This window comes from Haliotis rubra, unplaced genomic scaffold (genome assembly GCF_003918875.1).
Source record: "Haliotis rubra isolate DU_JTF1 unplaced genomic scaffold, ASM391887v1 Scf119, whole genome shotgun sequence".
NCBI classification, from domain to species: Eukaryota; Metazoa; Mollusca; class Gastropoda; order Lepetellida; family Haliotidae; genus Haliotis; species Haliotis rubra.
Window position 1 is genome coordinate 1,346,660 of NW_025765103.1, and position 16,830 is coordinate 1,363,489.

Sequence of the window (16,830 nt, forward strand, 5' to 3'; positions counted from 1 at the left end):
AAGTGTTAAGAGAATCTGTTGGTTGTTAGAACTTTTGACGCTTTTAGCTAACCAAAACTTTAATTTGAACTAAATACAAAAATTCATGATCATTTTCGACGTCAATATATTCACTGCGGTAATGAAAAATACAAGTTGTCCAAGCAAGATGGCGACTTGTCTTCACCTATGTTATTTGTTGGGACTATTTACAACTGTGGTCGGACTACCAGAGCTTGGTGTTTGGACGGTTCAGTATGACCAGGTTAATCTGAATTTCCAACTTTCTTTAAGACTGCCAAAAAATAACTCGTTCTGCCTGGTTTGGTTGAGATGTTTATGTCAACACGACCTTACATTTCTGCATTTTCATTTTACCAATGAGTTTCATTGACCGGTAATACTTCCTCGTGTTTGTGTGTTAATGATGCATCTGCATCGTTATTATAGTCGTATCCATCACAGCTAATTCATCGTTATCAACTGGATATCAGTGTGAGACATGTTAAGATATAACTGTCTCGGATAATGATTGCAGTCATATGTTTTTCAGAATGTGTGAGTCAAGGCCTTATGATCAATGATAATCGACACACACGTGGAGTAGATCTGCAGGCTTTCACTTGTTTCTCGGGGTGTCAAAATATGCAATTTACTTGGGAGATTTGCATCTCATGAACATGATGAAACCATTCAATATGGTCATGTAAACATGAGAAAGGGGGACACAAGATCTGTTGTCTTTTACTCATTTGCAGTCGGTCTATACTGGCCATGAACACTTGAGCATATTTGTCTTTAGTGTCATTTCTCAAGTATTGGGGAAGTAAAGTTTTAACTCTGGTTTTAACTGCTAAGTTTATGGACATTTCTTGATTATGTTCTTAATGAGACATTCTTGATTGATAGGGAGTACTGTATACTACCTTGTCAAGGCATATCACTGAGTGGACCTTATCATGCCTAGTATGTGCACTAAATAACGCCTCTGTTGATAGGCTGATGTCACTGACCATAGGTGTCCAAATTACATCTTGGTATTGTGTCATGTGTAAACATTCTGGTACTCAATGGTCAACCTGTTCTAGTCTTTCTACATACATCTACTCATGTTTTTTGAGTGGAAGGGTTTTTGACCATTCCGACTGTGTCATTAACATTTAGGTAGAAAATATTCAAGACAAATCAGTCAGTATCCTTGATGTCTAAACTTCTTGAATGTGCAAGTGACTGTGATGGATAAATATTGAAATACTAGGTGCAGTCAAATTATCATTATGATTATGGTCAAACAAATTTGAACTGTCAAACTGATAACAACATAATGTATTCCTTGCACTTCTATGACTGATGCATTAGACTTGAACACAAGTCCATTGATCATGAGATAGTGTTAAGCTGTAAGTTTTCTCCCCAAACTGGTTTATGTACTTAAAATTGATTCTTAGAATAATGACGTAAGGAGTCTCGGATACAATTTATCCCCGGGTGTGCTCTCCATATGTAAGATATATGATAAACTAGTTGTGTGTCAGTGTACCCTGACTGTGTGGATTGTTGTTTACTTATCAGTGGATTGTCCTTCTCAATAGTTTAAGGCTGTACGTAGCTGGAAGAGTAAAGAAAGATTTTTTGATTGAGTAAATTCTGTTTTAATACCATTGATGTCAGACTACTGCTACTTCTTATCTATATTGACTGGTAGGTTGCATATTGCTGACTGTGGCATAAAACAATATACACTCACTCACTCACTTTATCGCAGCAAGTGCTGGTCTTTGCTTTTATTGGCCATGATTGTGATAGCCATTGATTCTGAGGTAATTTAAGTCAGGTTTTGCTGTCAAGTGAAATTGAATATATTATGATCATTTTATTAGTAGTTTAGATCAGTTAATGAGATTGTTAGTGGCTGTACCCTCAATGGGGTTTGAAGTATTGTAAAATTATTGTGCTCCTGAGAGGGTACGTAAGTCAAAGTTAAATTTAAGCTTACAAAATTTTAAAACATATATTTGTTCTTTTAATATTCGGCTAGATTTTCCTGCCAACGGCTAAGGGGATGGTGTAAATCCAACTAGGGTCCATTCAGGTAGCAAAGGCACTGTAAGTCCCACGGTCCCTGGTATGGTGATCTACCTTCAGTTGTTGGCGATCTATAGCCCGAGTTTTATATTGTATTGTCTTCTTGGATTAAAATGTTTTAGTTTTACATACTAGTTTTAAATTAAGAGCTGTGATACTCTGGTATTTTAACTGCCATTTGATGACAGGTTCTTACGTTCTAGATTTTATTGTTTTAAAATGGACATAAATGAAATTGTTCTCGTCACAATATGGCTGAATTATTGCCGATGTGACGCTTAGAGAATAACCAACAAGGTACGAGTGATTATGGGAAATATGCCCAAGTTGAAATAATGTTCTCAGTGCTGAGCCTTGGCGAGGCACTGAACATTATTTTAATGAGGGCATATTTCCAGTATTCACTCGCACCGAGTTGGTTATTCTATTTATTACCCATAATGTAATTTAAAAAGAAAAACCACGAAGTAAAAACCACCAGGAGACACGACTTGTGACCTCAAACAGCTGATTCATATTCATGCGCATATTAAACCTAACTTCTCCAGATGTAATAACATAACTATGCTATGGAAAATAGTACCTCGTAAAATCGCTTTAAACTACAACCAAAATATTTTGTCTGGAATAATTAATTAACATTTGTTAATATGATAAAAATGATCTTTTAAATATATCATTAAACTTAATAACAGCTAAACTGTTATTTGATCAAGTCAGTGCGACGGAACATCGTTCATTCACGACTGACGTGTTTCTAGTGACGGGTGACGGTGTAGTGTTGAAACACACTTTGGCAAAAACCTGCCAATTTTTGGGAAAGCCAACAGTTAAAAGTTGGGAAATCTTAAAGACAACCATCCCACGAATACATCTAGAAAGGTTTTCTGTCAAGAAACTCAATGTTTGAAGATTAAACAACATTTTGTTCTGTGGAAGGCTTGTTACAGTCACGTCATATGGTCCCAGTATAGTACAGCAGTTCCAAGAAGGATAACTCTAGTCGGAATCCGAGTCAATGGGAAGAATACGCCTCTTTGGAGCAGATGGTCGACTGACAGAGGAGTCATTCGGAGATGTTGAAGTGGAATACACCACCATAAATTGGGCCTAAGAATAGTGTATGTACAGAATGAAGAATTACGGCATGCGACAAAGACTGTGACGTCATGGTGGCAGCCTGAGGCTGAGGATGAGTGGACAGAGCGGTGGAGTTACAAGGGTTTGACAACAATTTATTAATGGGCTGATGTTGTTTCTCATTAATTGAAGAGTAATTGTTTATTAATTGAATATTTTTGTGCCCCCGGAAATTTGTATGATTTGATGTGCTGGTACAACATTGTCAGAGAGGGACTGGATGAGACGTTTTCAGGCCTTGATCGAGGCTAGCCTAATGGTGGCCATGTTTGTTGTTTGGTGGTTTTTTTTAAGGTTATTTATTTTAAAAAGACTACTATTTATAACGCAATTTTATTGCAAAATAATAATATCTAATAAAAAGAGTATTCGTATTCTTTAACCTTTATGTTTTCTTTTTTTAATCTCGGAATACAGCACATTCTTATTATCAATGAAACGGTAAAAGTTGTCAATGAACTTTGATCATGAAAAGTAGTTCTGACAACCAATCATATTTCTTCTCTGTTTAGCTGACCAATCAACGTTGAGAATCCCTGAAAAGCACATGTGAGATTATCACAAAATAAATCACCTGTATATCCTAGCCCATATGGGTAATATAAATGTTAACTCACTCACTCACTCACTCACTCATTGTTTCCATAAAGGTCTATGTTGAGATACAGTCTCAAAGGATCATTTTCAGTGTTATCACTTTAGTACATTTCATCAACTGATCTTACAACACTGTACAGATTGTTGGGTGAAGTCACAGACTGATATCATGCATTGTTGAATATTTTGTGGCAGTTATGTTGGCACATGATTCATAATGTATCGATACAGCATTACAGTATTGTATCCATATACGAGACCCACCCATCAAGTGTAAACATGAATAATAACACACATTTTTCAATTAGTTTACATAGATTCTCCAGCATTTTCCACTTGGCAGTAAATATGGTGACACAGCTCCTCTTGCCTATATGTATTGGATTGAAAGGTCTGAAATGATTCAGGCTTGTGAGTCATCAAGTATTCCAGTTTCCAAATTAGACATGGGGAATGAAATGTATATGGATGCTTGATATGCTTTCGATGACGTCATCCACTAAGATCCTCAGTATATGAAAGTTAAATGTTTATGACAGTGACAAGCATGATGGTTCATGTAGGTGGAAGAGGAGCTTGATTTTCATGCCCCTCTGGAAAAGCTTTCATTTTTACCTCCAGTTTTGAAAAGCCTTAAAAAATCACCAAAATGGTTTATAAAACCATGAAATTTGTACTCTTATAGTGGTTATTGGTGGGAACTAACATGTTTAGTTCATTACATGTAGTCCTTATGATAATACATAGCAAAAAACCTTAGAAACGGCAAGTTTCAACTTGTCTTTGTGATACCTTACTACCTGAACTATCAGGCAGTTAGCTAAGGTCTCTTCAACCTACAATCTTACTAATAGTATATTGTATGCTAAAAAGATATTCTTAAACTGTGGCTAATAAACTAACTGAAAGAGCATTGAAAATAACAGTCAAAAGGCTTGAAAAGCCCATAAATTTTGGTGTTCCATGTCTGTGTGAACCGTGAGTTACATTTATGGCAAAAGAAACAGATCTTGATATTGCCATTTACCATAGTGCTTTTCTCAAACTTTAAGCAGTGTTAAACTGAGATGCAACATAAATACTGTGGAACCTTTCAGTTGTTCAGTCATTTTGAGGTTGTTAGAAGAGAAAAATTGTCTAATTCAATTTTTGAGGCTCTTCAAGAAAGGATACCTAATCTGGCAGGAAAGCTTGATTTCTTTCTATCTAGTTATGTTTACATGAACCACTAGACTGATCTTTCTTTTGTCTCAACTTAAAGAATAGGTACAAGTCCATGATATTAGCAGGTCCTAGGGTCCTTGATCATTTTGAAGTTTGCCCCTATGTTAAATTAATGCAGGGTCCCCTTAAATCTTTTAACTGTCCATAGTAGAGTTATGCCAAGGTACTTTACTGTTTAATTTCCACCCTGCAAACATTTTATCATGGTTACTATGGTTGATATTGAACAGGAAAGTTACAGGAAAACTGTAATGTTTTAGGGGGGTCCAAGATTTCCATATGTTGGGGAAACAAACTGTGATGACCTGTGGACACTGTGTTATGCTTTCATGACCTCTGTATGTATTTATCATGTACCTAGCAATTGTTCAAGGGTAGGAACAGCCACAAGTCTGTTGTCAGAGATACCGTAACTACAAATCACGTAGACTAGTAGCTTTATCCCTATATCTGGTTACATCATGCTTATTTTGCATAAGCAGGTCGCCCAACATGAGCTGTGACAAGTGTGATGTGACCAGTGGTCTGCTACCTGGTATTCACATGTGTTCACCTTGTGTTCACCTTGTGTTGATGTGTTCACCGGGTCGGTGGGGTAGCCTTGTGGTTAAAGCGTTGGCTTGTCACGCCAAAGACCTGGGTTCGATTCCCCACATGGGTACAATGTGTAAAGCCCACTTCTGGTGTCCCCCGCCCTGATATTGCTGGAATATTGCTAAAAGCGGTGTAAAACCATACTCACTCACTCATGTGTTCACCACAATGTTATTTTAACTTCAACTTATTTAGCAGTGCTACCAACACACTGTGTTCCCACTGCCATGGTGATACTGATGATGTGGACATCAACTGCTCCAGCCAACACAGTTTCCAGTTGGCATTTCCTGCAGACACTGACACTACTGTACGTCAGTCTTGTCAATACCTGCTGACAGAAACCAGTACTATATTGATGTATGTGAGTGGTGAGCCAGCTGTTGCCTCACAGATAAAACAGGGAAATACTGATTGTCACTTGTTGAACACATGAGTGATTTCATGTTGTGAACTGGACTGAAAGTATTAATAACTATGGTAATTCATGATATATTTAAGAACCCTGGATGATCAGTTATCAATCACAGACTGTTTCCCTCAGTCATACATGATCATCTAGATTTGAGCGAGATGGTCAGATCCACAGTTTTTCTGCAGAACTGACATGCAGCACTTGTCATGTGAGGCAGACAGACCACCGTCATACAGCAGGAATATTGGGTTCACTTGCTGATCATTAGACAGACCAGTCAGCTGTGACCAGTCAGCTGTGACCAGTGTAACTGTCTGGTCTTACCTACTTATTAATGAGCTGCTCCCAACTGTGGGAGGAGTCAGCTACCCAAACTTGTTAAGTGACAGATTAACCTGATTAGTATTGTGTGTATAAGCTGCATTTGTTTGATTAGCAAAGGAAGATCCCCATAGCTGGTTATGAAGAGCATCTGGGACTTTCCGCTCTTCCTGTTCTTTAGGTGCAAGAAGCCTGACTTGAGATGATGGATGTGACACCAGTAGTATTTGGAATCGGAAACCAAATCCACTATCGATTATCAGATAACTTTTGGTGAACGATTATTGATTATAATAAAAATATATACATTTTTAATGTAATCACCAATATTAAGGGTTTTTCCCCAGGTTTTTGGTAATTAGCAAGATATTTTCATGTCTAACTTTTAAAGTGCAGTAATATTACTTTCTACATACAAATTATTCTGTTTATTTATACAACAAATATTTATCAGTATATCTCATTACGTTCACGATAGATGTAAATGTATTCATAGACAGGCTACAGTACTATTACCGCAGTGATGAATACTAAATTATGAATACAATGCACATAGCTTTACGTTGTTGAGTGCATGTTTCTTCGTGAATATTCATCAATTCTATTGGTTAATTTATCTTATTCAAGTGTGTTGCACTAACTAAAACAACAAAATTGTGTTTAATCGAAAATATGTTTTTACAATCGATTATTTTCGATCATCGGAACACCATTAGACACCGGAAGTGGCAAAGTCCAAAGATATCAAAGATTACATGGTGATGACATCGGAACATGATGGGGACATTTCTGATTCCCTTTTGGAATCATTACCATACAGTGGGCCTGGGACTATCAACAACCTGGAAGGTTTTCATGTCGCATCAACTGCTGTCTTCCACATCAGCAACCCATCCTGCAGGGATGCGTTAAGGCCACAGGATTGCAGGATGTCCCCAAACTGAAAAGTCAGTGTGGCAAATTTCACACAAATAAAGCAGAGTTGGCTCACTTTGTTGACCTAGTGTAAGATATGATTCAAACAAAACTAATAATATGAACATCACTTCAGTAATATATCATGCCAATCATTTTCTGTGACTTGTATCTTGAGCAAAAACAATAAACAGCACTAATCATTTTAATTATGTCAAAGGTTGGGCTTGCTTTCTTGGAATTCGTAAGTGTGATCATGATGACTGCCTTCTGCAGATAGTGAGGTCATAAACTTGTTAAAAATCATAAAACATGTTGGCCCATGTTCAGTTTTGTGACAAGCTTAATGCATTCCTGAACCTGGTTTGTACACATGCTTCAAGGATTTGAGAAGTCTGACAGTACCAAGCTGACACAGCTAGACTGGTGCTGCTTCCCCACCCAGGAAGAAGGCCTACAGAGAGCCGCATGGAAGGGTGGTATGTCTGAGAGGGAGGACAGAAGACACCTGTTGAATTCTTGGATGCTGTTGGTCATTTGATAAAGCTTGACTGACAACTGACATTGTATTGTGTGATCAGTGTATTTAGCATCTTTTGCCCTGATGTAAAGAACAATTTCCTGTAAATAATTCAATATATGGCATATTCTGGTGATTTGATGATTAAATTAGCGTAATAAACCTCTCCTGTAAATGCCTTGCAACATGTGTTTTCTGGTCTGTTCCACTTCAGTGAAAGGTCAACAGGTAACTTTTGCTTGACCACCGAACCTTGACTACCCCTTGCTTGAACTGTCTGACAACTGGGTGTCTGACAATTTGTATATTTATCGAAAATTGTTCTGTGTGTGTTAAACAACAAACTGACCTTTAAATATGCTAATAGATTATAGAACTTGTAAAACATTTGGTTTACTTGTTAGTTTTTAAGTAATGTTTTTCTTTCTTTTTTTCAGGATAACATCATTCATGGATTTACCAAGAGTGCCTTTACGAAAACAAAGATATCACTTTCAAGTAAGTGCGGATGTGTTTTTAGCCTGACAGTGTTTTCTTCAGCCCATCATCAGCCCGTATGGCCATACAACATTGGCCATCTAATTGACATTCCATGTTCCTAATCAGACCAGTTTTACATTTCAGTGTTATGTTATTGATGTATTTACTTTCAGGACGTCAGGAAGATTTAATGTTAAGGTTAAAGTTGAAGATCATTAGCTTTGGAAGGCCAATTTTAAAAAAACGTCGAATGCATGGACAGTGATGAATCATTCATGGATTGTGTCATCTGTTAATGTTGACTTTGATCATTTTCTTCTCAACATGCTGAATGATTGCTTCTGTTTTTATGTTTCCAGTATCTTGCAGTAATGCCGAAGATGTTGAAGTAAGATGGCTGATACGATACTCTCCATGTGCCCAAGAGTATGATGGGGTTGAAGCTGATAAGGTCTGTCTTTGTGTAGTCTATTACTTATTGTGAAATTTGTAATATCAGTGTCTTCAGAGAAAGTTTTATGACTATGGAGTTCTTTTATCTTCCATGCTTTCATACAATATAAATTCCATTGTTTTATTGTACATGATATTACTTCTCAAGATGTAGAATCCTGATGGAGTCTGATGATGATTAGCTGCTATAGTATGACCAGAAATTATTGAGAATTTCAGGAATATGTTTAATTGGATTTCTAGTATAACAAACCTTGACCAGCTATCAAGTGCTTGGTTTCATTCAAGAGAGACAACTCCATTAATCCTTTTTCATTAGTTTTCGAAGAGTTATCCCCCTTTGTTTACTTGCTAGCACACAACATTTTCAGTGATCCTCAGTATGGATGATTAGAGAAGAGGAAGTTCATTGTATTATAGCAAGGACATCAGATCAGCTAAAGTGATTTCAAGTAGAACAGGCATCCCTTTGTCCACTGTTTATTGTGTTTTGAAAAATATTGCAAATGGATATGGCATTGAGCACCAGGGAGGCGCAGGTAGGTCCAGAAAATTGACTGTTGGTGACAGGAGGCGGCTTGGTATTCTTGTTTCTAAAAACAAACGAAAGAGTTTAGAAAAATTAAGGCTGGATATGATTGATAGAGGAACTCTGGCTGTCTGTAAGGAGACAATTAGAAGTGAGCTGCATGCAATGGGTTGGCAGAAAAGTCGAGGAATTCCATCACCGATCATGAAACCTGAACAAAAGGAGCTAAAGTTGAACTGGTGCTTACAGCATAGAAATTTTAACTGGTACAATGTGATTTTCTCAGATGAAAGTTTTGTGTGGCTGTTTCCTAATACACTGAAATTCTGGACCAAACAAACTGAAAAACCGTTGTATCAGCGCCCAAAGTTTACAATTTAACGTGTAGGGTGGCATATCTGTGTTGGGGGCAACGCCCCTCTGTCTATTTGAAGGGAATATGAACAGTGAGCGGTACACAGATATTCTCGAGGGACATTAACTTCCATCTGCTCACGTGTTCTATGGAAATTATTTGATTTTCCCGGAGGACAACGACCCAAAACATTGTTCAAAGCATTCACAGGCCTGGTTTGCGGACCCAAAATATGACATTATTAGATTGGCCAAGATATAGCCCTGACCTAAATCCAATAGAAAATATTTGGGGACTTATGATGGAAAGTGTCAATAAGAAAAATCTGACAAATATTGCTGAAATGAAAGAAGAGGTGGTCCGATATTGGGACAGCTTGGACTACGACTTTCTAACTTCTTTGATCAGTAGTATGCCCTGCCGCATTGAAGCCTGCATTGCTGCCCATGGTGACTTGACAAAATACTAACTGTTCACCTGTCTTTGAAACTGGAGTTTTGTTCTGCTAATATTCACATTTAATATGTGAGTAATGAGGGGAAAAAATAAAACTTACAATCTTTAAAATCTCAATAATTTCTGGTTGCACTGTATAAAGTTGATAACATGTCACCACACAAGGTTTAGGCTGGAGAAATTGTACTTCACTGTAATGAGTGCCCTAGGTGCTTTGAAATTTGAAAGGGGGGGACTTGTTGAGACCATTCACCATGAGTTAAGTTTGTTGTCAATGATTAAAGGATAGTGAACATAGTTTACTCAAATATAGGTGACACTGAACATTTTTGATAATACTTACCATGCACTTATATCCTGTTCTCTGAATAATCTGTGATACATGCCAACTATCATGTACCGGTACATTTCAGTATTAGTAGGTTCGTTGATAGAGGTGACTTACAGATTGGTTAGATGTTGGTCAGAGAGGTCTTGTATAACGAATACACTATTTGTTGAATAGGATATATATGTGATTATTTCGTAGTGAATGTGAATATTGGGTAATGAATACAATACCAACTCACCTGTTGATGTATTCATCTTCTTATTCAGTAAAACAATACCAACTCACCAGTTGATGTATTAATCTTCATATTCAGTAAAACAATACCAACTCACCTGTTGATGTATTCATCTTCTTATTCAGTAAAACAATACCAACTCACCAGTTGATGTATTCATCTTCATATTCAGTAAACAATACCAACTCACCTGTTGATGTATTCATCTTCATATTCAGTAAAACAATACCAACTCACCTGTTGATGTATTCATCTTCATATTCAGTAAAACAATACCAACTCACCAGTTGATGTATTAATCTTCATATTCAGTAAAACAATACCAACTCACCTGTTGATGTATTAATCTTCATATTCAGTAAAACAATACCAACTCACCTGTTGATGTATTAATCTTCATATTCAGTAAAACAATACCAACTCACCAGTTGATGTATTAATTTTAATATTTAGTGAAACCATAACAAAATAAATTCTTTGACATGTTTTAACCATGTTGACACAAATTTATTACCACAATGACCTGTGACCACAAAGTAAATATATATGAGTGTTAACTATTATCTAGCCAGGCTTACTTTTGTTTCATTTTGCATGTCTCTCTTTGATGAATATTACCCAAATTCAAGTAAAAGTACTCCTTTCTGAAAACTTGAAGGTCACATGCAACCAAAAAATCAAACATAATTAAAACACAATTATCACTTATTCATGACATATAATATACATTGCTCGTAATGAAAAAACATGAAAACAAAATTATAAGCGTACAATCGCAAATCAAAAGTGCAATATTTCGTACTTGGGTTTACTTCCCAAGAAACGAAGCAGCCGGGATACCGAACCCAGTCAGAGCGGGTGGGTGTGCACTCAAGTGTAACGGCAGGTTCGTTTTGCAGATGCCCTCACGGCTCATTGTGTGTGTATATATAGAGATGTTGGGTTTTGTAAATACATGCTCATTATTTGTGTATAAAATTTGCAATCAACAGACACCATAACATGTCATGTGTACAAGTATCACACCTGCCTGTCTGTGTAATTACATAATGTGACTGAGACCGAGCTCGGGCCATAAATCAATGCGTTTTGTTTATGGTGTATAGCCTGATAGGTGTTACATTGAAATTGCATGTGGTCAGTGATCGAAATTGTGTATTGAATATTGTCATTAGCAGACGGGCAGGCAGACACATACCGTAGGTGTCAATAAAACAGACATTGAGTTTTGTCTGTGAAAACAACATATCTATATCACAGTTAGAAATTCTGTCGACGCTAAATAGTGACATTGCTTTTAAGTATCGAACTGAGCAAGTGACTCGGTAAAAAGAACGTGTGGTGAAATAGACAAATGAAATTATATAAACAGTTAAATCGGTAATCTACTGTAATAACATATAAAAAGCTCGCGCCTGTGAAATATCAACAAAATATTAGAAAAATAGCTCACACCAAAGCCTTCACCGAATATTTACCGGACACCCCGCTTTCAAGCTCCGCAAACCTGTTTCACTGCGCATGTGCTATGAGCGCAGCCCAGCCGTTGAAACCACTTCAATTCTCCCAAGCTCTGGGGGAAAGTTGGTGAATCGTTTGAACTACGATTTCGCATGGGTTTTTTTCATCGCTTTATTTTTCAACTTTATAAGATGAATTTGCATTTTTGATGATTTGTTTCGGAAAGTCCATACCGAAAGGTATCAGAATCTGCAAAGTTGTGTTTTTCGTTGCATGTGACTTTTAATGAATATTTGATTCCAGTGAACGTGAATTGTGCTTGTTTTCATCAAGGGGTACAGTTTGATTCACCGTATATGAGAGTGAATCGTAACAACCTTAGTGTTTGGATGTTTGATGGGCATTTAGAAGTTGGGAGGTAACACAACAACGTATTGTATGGATTTACAACTTCTTTAATATTTACAACACGACATTTAGTGTTGTTAGAGGAGGGAGCTGAATGCCCTAAAAATGGCACTTTGTATTGCTAGATGTGTTGAGTAAACGTTGAATGAAGTAACCTATGCTTCCTTTCAGGATCGCCTATCGAGCTACTTGTTTGCCCCGTATATCCAGTATGTCGTGGAATTTGACTATGCTTCCATTGAAATGTTGGCCAACAGCACCCGGATCGACTGTAGCGACGGTCAAGTCAATCTACCGGTTTGTATCCTCCCTTTGCTTAATTGTTTCACCTTTTTGCAGATATAATGAAAAGACGTAGCGTCAGTTTTCTGTTGGTGGTCCAACATTGCTCCTGTAATTTGAAAGTTATCACCCCTTATGTATAACAGTGTGCAACTTTAGCCAAAAGTTGAAACTCTGTGTCTAATAATATTCTGTGTATTCTGTAGTCTGTAGGCTTGAGATGTGTACTGTGGGATCAACATTCGTGCGGGAGGGTTCAGTGGTCTGTAGGCTTGAGATGTGTACTGTGGGATCAACATTCGTGCGGGAGGGTACCGTGGTCTGTAGGCTTTAGATGTGTACTGTGGGATCAACATTCGTGCAGGAGGGTACCGTGGTCTGTAGGCCTGAGATGTGTACTGTGGGATTAACCATCATGCGGGAGGGTACCGTGGTCTGTAGGCTTGAGATGTGTACTGTGGGATCAACATTCATGCGGGAGGGTACGGTGGTCTGTAGGCTTGAGATGTGTACTGAGGGATCAACGATCATGCAGGAGGGTACCGTGGTCTGTAGGCTTGAGATGTGTACTGTGGGATTAACGATCATGCAGGAGGGTACCATGGTCTGTAGGCTTGAGATGTGTACTGTGGGATCAACATTCATGCAGGAGGGTACGGTGGTCTGTAGGCTTGAGATGTGTACTGTGGGATTAACGATCATGCAGGAGGGTACCATGGTCTGTAGGCTTGAGATGTGTACTGTTGGATCAACATTCATGCCGGAGGAGAATAATGGTGGTCTGTGGTCTGTGGAGGCTTGAGATGTGTACTGTGGGATTAACCATCATGCAGGAGGGTACCGTGGTCTGTAGGCTTGAGATGTGTACTGTGGGATTAACGATCATGCAGGAGGGTACCATGGTCTGTAGGCTGGAGATGTGTACTGTGGGATTAACGATCATGCAGGAGGGTACCATGGTCTGTAGGCTTGAGATATGTACAGTGGGATTAACATTCATGCAGGAGGGTACGGTGGTCTGTAGGCTTGAGATGTGTACTATGGGATCAACATTCATGCGGGAGGGTACGGTGGTCTGTAGGCTTGAGATGTGTACTGTGGGATTAACCATCATGCAGGAGGGTACGGTGGTCTGTAGGCTTGAGATATGTACAGTGGGATTAACCATCATGCAGGAGGGTACCGTGGTCTGTAGGCTTGAGATGTGTACTGTTGGATCAACATTCATGCCGGAGGGTACGGTGGTCTGTAGGCTTGAGATGTGTACTGTGGGATTAACCATCATGCAGGAGGGTACGGTGGTCTGTAGGCTTGAGATATGTACAGTGGGATTAACCATCATGCAGGAGGGTACGGTGGTCTGTAGGCTTGAGATGTGTACTGTGGGATTAACCATCATGCAGGAGGGTACGGTGGTCTGTAGGCTTGAGATGTGTACTATGGGATTAACGATCATGCAGGAGGGTACCATGGTCTGTAGGCTTGAGATATGTACAGTGGGATTAACCATCATGCAGGAGGGTACGGTGGTCTGTAGGCTTGAGATGTGTACTGTGGGATTAACCATCATGCAGGAGGGTACGGTGGTCTGTAGGCTTGAGATGTGTACTGAGGGATCAACGATCATGCCGGAGGGTACGGTGGTCTGTAGGTTTGAGATGTGTACTGTTGGATCAATAATCATGCAGTGATGTGAAATACACGGTTATAGTTTTGAGTGTTTGGCGTTGCTGCAAAGAGCAACTGTTCTGATATTTATATATATTTGATCAATGTTTTCTTACCAATTGTCAATCTTTATGGTCTTTATAGATAGCCAGCCCTGTAACGGGAAATACAGATATCATGCTAACTGCTACAGCCTTGTAAAATCCATGATTTTGTCAAAGGAAATGTGTTTATTTTGCAGGATTACTCTCATCTCGAGCCAAAGATAGTCCCAACTATTAAAGTGGTAAGTGTTGTGATATGTCATTGTACGAGTGTTTCAATCAGTTGCTGCCACTACTACCAGGGATAAACTCACAACTCAGTAATCATAGCTAATGGAGGAATAGTGTTTAATACCCATGTGGAATTGATGGGAAAACATTTTCTCTCTGTTCAAACGTTGGCTGCTTGCAGTCAAAGTGTCTGCACACAGTGGAAGGGGGAACAATCTGTTGTTGGTCTTCATGTGCTTACTACTCACTCTGACACGGCAACACTGACACGGCAACACTGACACAGTGTTGGCCCAGAATGGGGTTGAATGGTACTTTAGTAATATTGGTCTATAGTTTATTTAGTATTTTGCCATAGCAAAAGCACTGCATACTATATGATTTTATTGTAGATAAGAAAACGCTCTCTGATTTATGGGGGTGGTGGGGTAGCCTAGTGGTTAAGGCATTTGCTCATCACACCAAAGACCCGGGTTCAATTCCTTACATGGGTACAATGTGTGAAGCCCAATTCTGGAGTCCCCCCACCGTGATATTGCTGGAATATTGCTAAAAGAGGCGTAAAACCATATTCATTCACTCACTCACTCTGATTTATGTGTGTGTCTGTACAGATGTTAAACCTTAGTTCCCCAATCACTGACTAATGAATTAACTGTTGCAACCCTTATTTGTAACATTGCAGTCACAGCCTGGGTCGACCAAAGAAGCAACTACAGCAGCATCAGCAACGGCAGCACCTGCAGCAACAGCAGCACCAACAGCAGCACCACCAAACCCAGCAACAAGACGGCGTCGAGCTGCTGTCACAGACACGGTAAACTCTTGAATGTGCTGTACTTTTCTACTCAAACATCCAAAACTGGTTCAGTTTGCCTGATTTGGCCCTCCTACTACATACATTGTACACTGTAAGCAATCCAAATATAACTCGTACATTACCTTGATGGCCATTCTGATATTACTCTGACATTACACTGTTGGCCATTCAGATATAACTGTCATATTGCACTGTTGGCTGCTCTGACATTACTGTCATATTACGCTGTTGGCCAATATGATATAACTGTCACATTGCACTGTTTACCATTCTGATATAACTGTCATATTTCCTTGTTGGCCACCCTGATATAACTGTCATATTGCACTGTTGGCCATTCAGATATAACTGTCATATTGCACTGTTGGCTGCTCTGACATTACTGTCATATTTCACTGTTGGCGAATCTGATATAACTGTCACATTGCACTGTTTACCATTCTGATATAACTGTCATGTTACACTGTTGTCCAATCTGATATAACTCATATTTGCACTGTTGGCCAATCTGATATAACAGTCACATTGCACTGTTTACCATTCTGATATAACTGTCATATTACATTGTTGGCGAATCTGATATAACTGTCATATTACACTGTTGGCGAATCTGATATAACTGTCATATTACACTGTTGGCGAATCTGATATAACTGTCATATTGCACTGTTGGCCAATCTGATATAACTGTCATATTGCACTGTTGGCCAATCTGATATAACTGTCACATTGCACTGTTTACCATTCTGATATAACTGTCATATTTCACTGTTGGCCATTCTGATACAACTGTCATATTGCACTGTTGGCCATTCTCATATAACTGTCATATTACACTGTTGGCCATTCTGATATAACTGTCATGTTGCACTGTTGGCCATTCTGATGTAACCGTCATATTGCACTGTTGGCCATTCTGATATAACTGTCATATTGCACTGTTGGCCATTCTGATATAACTGTCATATTGCACTGTTGGCCATTCTCATATAACTGTCATATTACACTGTTTACCATTCTCATATAACTGTCATATTTCACTGTTGACCACCCTGTTGTAACTGTCATACTGCACTGTTGGCCATACTCATATAACTGTCATATTACACTGTTTACCATTCTGATATAACTGTCATATTTCACTGTTGGCCACCCTGTTGTAACTGTCGTATTGCACTGTTGGCCATTCTCATATAACTGTCATATTACACTGTTTACCATTCTGATATAACTGTCATATTACACTGTTTACCATTCTGATATAACTGTCATATTACACTGTTTACC

At 38.6% G+C, this 16,830-nt stretch overlaps 1 protein-coding gene across 1 annotated transcript in view; it reads left to right on the forward strand.

Annotated features, from left to right (window-relative positions):
- The first annotated feature begins 114 nt into the window (after positions 1-114).
- Positions 115-16,830, forward strand: part of LOC124260571 (transmembrane protein 87A-like) — a 46,899-nt gene continuing 30,183 nt past the window's right edge. Inside the window, exons 1-6 of the mRNA XM_046694897.1 lie at positions 115-244; positions 8,228-8,288; positions 8,630-8,721; positions 12,670-12,795; positions 14,690-14,734; positions 15,409-15,540. Of these exons, the coding sequence (XP_046550853.1) occupies positions 122-244; positions 8,228-8,288; positions 8,630-8,721; positions 12,670-12,795; positions 14,690-14,734; positions 15,409-15,540 (579 nt within the window). The 5' untranslated portion in view covers positions 115-121. The remainder of the gene's footprint in view (positions 245-8,227; positions 8,289-8,629; positions 8,722-12,669; positions 12,796-14,689; positions 14,735-15,408; positions 15,541-16,830) is intronic.